Genomic DNA, 7,500 nt, shown 5'->3' with positions numbered 1-7,500 from the left:
ACACAGCGACTAACTCTGACCGAATTGCAAGCGAGCAATGAGACCTTGCAACCGTTCTTGCACGATTTGCGACGGATGTTCTGCCATCAACCGAATCTCTGACAAATTCTCCAGGCTCACAGGAGACGACATTCACGGAAGAGAAGGTCTTCTTTAACGAAAAGTATTACGAGGCAGAAACGAATGACTGTATCTGTAAATACAGATGAATTCTGAATCATGTAAGTCCAGACATATCTGTAGGTCTCTGTAGATCCCTGTAGATGCAGCCCATCTGCAGATCTTTCAGGCTTAGGCCTGAAATATGGGCTGGAGTCGTGGAAAGCGAGGGGTCGTATTCACTGAAAAAACGACACTAAGGTCGTGAACTCTGAACTTCGACCCCCGACCTTATCCTTCGGAACGCCCGGAGATGGGAATGAATAAAGATTTTTCCCCTTTGTTCCCACGCTGAGGTCGAACCCGTGTTTAAGGGGAGACATACGTATTGGAGCGCTCTTTAGACAGATGCATTCGTGTGTGTGTGTGTGTGTGTGTAACACTTTCAGTAAAAGTGTATAGATAAAAAAGTTAAACAATAAGTGTATTGGAAAAAAAACCATTAATGGAGCGAGTCTCTATAGGCTATGAAAAAGATAAAAAAAAAAACACTTGACCAATTTCGTTTAAATTTAGTTTTTCTGAATAAAATATTTAAAAAAATACAATTCTTGTTTATAACTATACACCTATATTTCTCGTTCACAGTGTACACACATCAGTGCATTATAAATGTATTACTGAATTAATGTATTTGACATTTATTAAGTTTTCATAAGTTCAAGCACATCGAGAGAGAGAGAGAGAGAGAGAGAGAGAGAGAGAGAGAGAGAGAGAGAGGTGAAACATTGAAGTGCCTTACACAGGTCGAGCCTCAAGGAGACGAGAGACGTGACTCTTTCACGCTCAGAGTCAGTGGTTTGTAAACAGGTGTATTCAAACACACACACACACACTCTCTCTCTCTCACTCTCTCTCTCTCTCTCTCCTCTCTCTCTCTCTCTGACTTACCCCTATTCTCTTTATCCCAATTACTCAGTTGCTTTCATGACCTGTCGTGTTCTCAGTCACTTTTCAGCTGCTTCGACTTTCTATGACAACACTCTCAAACTTCTGTCTCGCACCTATGTATACTTTCACACCAAACCTGCCACTCGCCTGGCTACTTATGCTACCGCCACTCTTCGCTCTCACGGTCAAATCTTGCAAGTCTCTTTCCTACCATCTTTGTCTCCTCTGGGGGCGCCTCCATCTGACCTGAGGAATCTTTCACGCATTCAGATATACCTTACACACCCTGGCCAGCCACAAGGTCACGATTTCCCAACGGCTTGAGGCGTTTTTACACTCTTTAGAATATTAATTCACTTCCTCGCACCTCCGCACAGTCAGGAAATTAAGCAGTATATAAATAAACATCCCTTCTTCTTCTTTACTTTTTTTCCCTTCATCTTTGTAGATTTTTTTTATCTAATGTGTTCTTCAACTTTCAGTTCACTGTGATAAGGAATTACGCAATGTCTACCAATTGCCATTATACGTATTTCAGGCCAATAATGGGACCTTTAGGCGCAAGAAGTAGGTAATAGAGATGATACAATTACGAAGAAGGTGCAAATCACGAGAATGAGAGGAAAGGAATGGCGAGGAAAGACGCAGAAACACTTAATAATAATAATAATAATAATAATAATAATAATAATAATAATAATAATAATAATAGGTCATAGTAGCAGTGTCTTTCTAAAAAGAAGGAACAGCAGATAATACAAAGATAAAACAGATTAAGACTCGGAGAGAGAAGGTTATACTAGATACAAAGACGCGATAAACACGATGAAAAGAATACACGAAGCATCTCCTTGCACATATCCCCTCCTGGTTAGGAGATAAATTTCGCGATGAAGTAACGCGAATAGAAATATTCGGGAACATTTTTATTCCTTTCTGGCAACACATTTCCAGACTCGTTTCCCTTCATTGTTCGCGAGAATATTATGGTGTCGCTTTTTCTCGCTCTGTGGTACACAACGAGGTCCCCTTTCCAGCCTCGATTTCCCTACTTCATTGTGACTGTCATTTGCATCTCGGGTTCGATCTCGGCGTGAACACAAGGGGGAAACACTTTCTCTGTTGAATTACAATAGAAAACGGGATAAGGTCGAGGGTCGAAGTTCAGAGATCACTACTACCTCAGTGTCGTCGTATTTTGAGTGAATACAGCCCCTCGCCTTTCACGACTCCAGCCCATATTTCAGGCCAAAGCCTGAAAGATCTGCTAATGGGCTACATCTACAGGGATCTACAGAGACCTACAGATATGTCTGGACTTACATGATTCAGAATTCATCTGTATTTACAGATACAGTCATTCGTTTTTGCCTCGAAATAATTTCCTTAAAGAAGACCTTCTCTTCCGGGAATGTCGTCTCCTGTGGGTCTGGAGAATTTGTCAGAGATCCGGTTGATGGCAGGACATCCGTCGCAAATCGTGCAAGAACGGTTGCAAGATCTTCTTGCTCGCTTGCAATTCGGTCAGAGGGAGTCGCTGTGTGCCCTGAATGAATGCCCAATATTCGGGTACTTTTCAAGAAACTATCATGGGGTTCTCTTCCACTGAAGCAGACAGATTTACAAAGAAAGGATTACCTTCTAAAAAAAACCTTTCTCCTTCCTACATTAGATTCGTAAATATGCGGGCGTCTCAGCCACCAATCGGGCCAGAACAGAGAGGGCAAGTGTTCAATGTGTCATTATTCTCGTGGATCGTCTCAGAATAAAATTGTGTCACCATTTAGTGTTTCGGCAGAACACAAATCTTGTCACGTATCATGTTGGAAAGTGAGATTATCTGGCGAGTTAAAACTTCCTGTTAAACAAAAAGTCTTCTAAAATAAACAATAAATAAAGAAAAAATATCTTTTAGACAAAACAGGTCCTGTATCAGACAAGAATCAACCTCGTTTTGATAATAAAAAGACCAAAATGGCCTCCACAAACAAAAGACTATCAAGTGATTCATGTCCTCACATCTGGACTGAGTAAAAAAATTAAAATAAAATAAAGTTCCCAGAAATGTGGACGAAAAACAAGTCCTGTTCCTGTACCTGTAAGCCTGTAAGGTCCTGTAAATAGTCCAAAATACTACCGAGGCTCTCATGACATAATAGGACCCCCTCCCCCATCGGCCCCACCCCCGGAAAAATGGGGGTATTACCCGAGTCATTTCAGACAAGTGGAGGCTGTCGACGACTGAACTAAATACCTACTATTAACTTTAACGACCTGATGGCTTTGTGTAGTACGCTCTGTATACAGATGCTTTCGTGTGTGTGTGTGTGTGTAGGTGTCTGTGTGTCTGTAACGCTTTCAGGGAATGTATATATATAAAGATACAACAGGAAAACTGAGCGTGTATTCGAGAATTCCATCACTTTTTTCAACAGAGCAACAAAAGTTCAAAGTGATTCTCTACACGACAGGAAAAAATAGATATATATAAAAAGTTGACCATTTCTGATCAAATTTAGTTTTCCTGCATAAACAATTCGACATATACAGTATCGGATGTTGTAACTGTATTTTTATGCATTATTCATCTGGGATACATCAATCTATCTCGATGCATTTGACTAAATTTATGTATTTCGACGTATTTGTGCTTTTATGAAAATGACGACCCCAAATCTGGTAATTTGTTGGCTGAGAGAGAGAGAGAGAGAGAGAGAGAGAGAGAGAGAGAGAGAGAGAGAGAGAGAGAGAGGGCAAATTCATCTCAGAAATGGCTCGAATGACTATCTTTTAATGCAGGGTTATATAAAGTATAGGTCTAGTGGATAACTTTATATAATATATATATATATATATATATATATATATATATATATATATATATATATATATATATATATATATATATATATATATAGTGAATAATTATCACATCGAACCGTGATTCATTTATATATCATTCAAGCTACAAATGTCCTTTAATATCTAAATTCACTCTACTCCCAAATTTTGGGGGATTGGTAGAGTGAATTTAGATATTAAAGGACATTTGTAGCTTGAATGATATATAAATGAATCACGGTTCGATGTGATAATTATTCATAATATAATATATATCAGTATGCTCACATACACAAGACTATAGTGTGTTTAAATATAGGCCTACAGTGTGTTTACATATAGACCTACAGTGTGCTTATATATAGGCCTACAGTATGTTTACATACATAGGCCTACTTCCAGCAAGTTCCAATACCATTTCCTCAGTCTAGTAATTGAAGGTTTGATATAATGAAAAACTTAAGACGAATAATTAATAATGAAAGCCTATTAGGACACCAGTTATAATTTTTGACGGAGGTAAATGGATCCTGCGCATAAATGGCAGATACAGAAACTCGTATTCATCTACGCCTATATATATATATTCATCTACTTCTTTAAATATTCACCCAACCCATAAATGGTCAGTTAGCCCCTTAAATATTCACTCAACCCTTTAAATGGTCAGTTACCCACTTAAAATCACACCCAACTTTAGTTATTCATCTACCCATTTATATAATCACCCAACCATTTAGTTATTCATCTCCCCCTTTAAATAGTCACCTAACCCCTTTAAATATTCACCTGCTCCTTTAAATAATCACCCACCCCCTTTAAATGGTCATCCAACCCCTTAGTTATTAATCTACCCCTTTATATATTCACCCAACCCTTTAAATGGTCATTCACCCCTTTAAATAGTCACCCAACCCTTTAGTTATTCATCTACCCATTTATATAAATCAATCACACCCCTTTAAATGGTCATCCAACCCCTTAGTTATTCATCTACCCCTTTAAATATTCACCCAACCCTTTAGTTATTCATCTCCTTTATGTTCACCCAACCCTTTAGTTATTCATCCCCCCCTTAAATATTCACCCAACCCTTTAAATGGTCGTCTGCCCCTTTAAACAGTGAGTCTTATAACACCTTAAACTCCCTTTTGTGCCTCTCTCCTCCAGGTCATGAATAAGCAGCCTTCACCACCAGAAGTATAAATATCCCTGTTTTATTGCGACGCTCCTCGCCTTGTTCTCCTAGCTTTCTTTTATTTCCTCTCTCTCTCTCTCTCTCTCTCTCTCTCTCTTCTCTCTCTCTCTCTCTCTCTCTCTCTCTCTCTCTCTCTCTCTCTCTCTCTTCCCTCTTTCTCGAAGGACGATGGAGCAGAGGAATGATAATAGCGAGAGATTCGAAGCAACACACTTTGAAATTTTTTTTTTTTTAATGATTTGTAAAATAATCTAAATAAATTACTGGTCATCATGATTTCGTCTTTATCCCCCTTCCTGCATCTTAAAGAATTATTCATCGTCACATTTAGACGTATAGGTAAACGAACACTTCTTTAATATACGTAAAAATAGTGTTTGAATAACATTTTCTTTTTCGTGATATCAGTAAATCTTTTTATGTCTGTGTTTGTGCGTTTTTATGTAACTTATTCGCATTTCTTCTTGCAGGAGAGAAATTCGACATAGACAACACCCCAGAGACGTGGAGAACAGAGAGAGAGAGAGAGAGACAGACAGACAGAGACAGAGAGAGACAGAGAGAGAGATGGCACTTCAGTGGTACGGCCTCCTATTCATGATCCTTGGCTTCAGGCAGGCCTTGACTGAAGGTAAAGGAATTTTTATTTTATTTGTTTCTGTTGTAATATAACTACTGCTGTAGTTGGTTGTTATTATTTTTGTTTGTTATTTTGCTGAGAGGAAAAAGGGCTCAAGGTGTCTGTGTTTGAGTTGTTTGCAAAGAAAAATCCCTTTGTTTGAGTGAAAAAGGGTAGCCTACCTTTAAGGAAACAATATCGCGGACATTGTGTTAACTGTGTGTATATACAACAAAACAATATATAAAATTTAATAAGTATGAAAAACCTCTGGAAATTAAATCAACCTAATTCCAGGTTCCTAACTGAAGGAACCAGGAATTTCTGGAACCAAAAACACACACACTCACAAAAGAGACCTCTTACTTACATCTGGAAATCTGGAACATTCTGGAATGAGTAAAGGAACAAAAATCAATATTATTTCCAAATCCGAATCAAATATTGGCTCCAAATATACCGATTTTAATTATCAATAAAGAACAAAAGATCAAGTTTTTCCCCAGAGCTTCCATAAATCATATACATACAATTCTGACTTAACACCATTATGGAAAATATATCCCAGAATTCCATACTTGTAGCACCCTATACACCACCTCTTCACAGACATATGTTTTGTATGGAACACATATTCACATTTAAGTAGGTGTCCTCATGTGAGAGAGAGAGAGAGAGAGAGAGAGAGAGAGAGAGAGAGAGAGAGTTCCTACCTCCTTTTGTCTCTCCAAACAACCACCGATGAAAAAGCCGCCACCCCCCCCCCCCCCCCCCCTGGGAATTGGTCCCAGAGGAAAGGGTTAAGGTCCTAAAAACCTCAATTCGGGTTCCCTGACTGAATAGACCGCTTGATGTGGGAGAGAGAGAGAGAGAGAGAGAGAGAGAGAGAGAGAGAGAGAGAGAGAGAGAGAAGCATGCCTGAAAGGAAATCCAGAAAGAGCAGTTGATCTCAATGGTTGCCTGATTGCTTCTTCAAGCAATCACCATACTTGCAGTCTTGCAGGTGGGGGAGGAAGATTTCACATAGTTCTCAGAGTTCCCAAAGGTCCCCAGTAGTCCCCAAAAGTCATTACAAGTCCCCAGAAGTCTCCAAGGGTCCCCATATGTCCTCAAAAGTCCTCAAATGTCCCCCATAAAGTCCCCAAAACTCCTCAAAAGTCACAGTAAGTCCACAGAAGTCTCCATAAGTCCCTTGAAGTTACCAAAAGTTCCCAGAGTTCCCCATATGTTTCTAGAGTCCCCATACGTCCCAAGAGTCCTCGAAAATCCCCAAAGTCCTCAAAAGTTCCCATATGCCCCCAGAGTCTTCGTAAATCCAGTGTCCTCAGTAGTCCTCAGAATTCCCAGTACTCCCCATAAGTCCCCAGGGTCCCCAGAATCCCCAAAAGTACCCATAAGCCCCCAGAGTCCCCATAAGTCACTAAACGTCCCCAGAGTCCCCAAAAGTCCCCAGTATTCCCCACAAGCCCCCAGAGTCCCCATAAGTTCCCAATAGTCCCCAGAGTTTCCATAAGTCCCCAGTTCTCTATGCATAATGGAGTTAAGAACTACATAATTTCACCCTTTTATATGTACATATAAATTAAGGTATAAGCCACGAAGGAAAAATAAACAAAGGAGTTTCTGCAAGATCTTTCTACTCAAAGTCCTTTACTCAGCAGATAAACTGACTTACATGAGAAATCGAAGGTACAGGAAAGGTCGTATAACTGACAGATAGGGATTATAAGGAGATTAGTACCTAGAATCCGACACACCTGGAGAATGAGTAACCTTTCCAAGCAAGCATAAA

General features: G+C 39.5%; 1 protein-coding gene across 3 annotated transcripts in view; it reads left to right on the top strand.

Moving 5' to 3' along the window:
• LOC135204507 (hemicentin-2-like) overlaps window positions 1–7,500 on the top strand; it is a 111,446-nt gene that overhangs the window by 32,234 nt on the left and 71,712 nt on the right. For all 3 annotated transcript variants that reach the window (XM_064234678.1, XM_064234677.1, XM_064234679.1), the window contains exon 2: window positions 5,560–5,720. In XM_064234678.1, the coding sequence (XP_064090748.1) occupies window positions 5,657–5,720 (64 nt within the window). In that variant the 5' untranslated portion in view covers window positions 5,560–5,656. The remainder of the gene's footprint in view (window positions 1–5,559; window positions 5,721–7,500) is intronic.

This window comes from Macrobrachium nipponense, chromosome 47, assembly GCF_015104395.2.
Source record: "Macrobrachium nipponense isolate FS-2020 chromosome 47, ASM1510439v2, whole genome shotgun sequence".
Lineage (NCBI taxonomy): Eukaryota > Metazoa > Arthropoda > Malacostraca > Decapoda > Palaemonidae > Macrobrachium > Macrobrachium nipponense.
The sequence above is the reverse complement of the archived record's forward strand: the minus strand, read 5'-3'. Positions and strand labels throughout refer to the sequence as shown.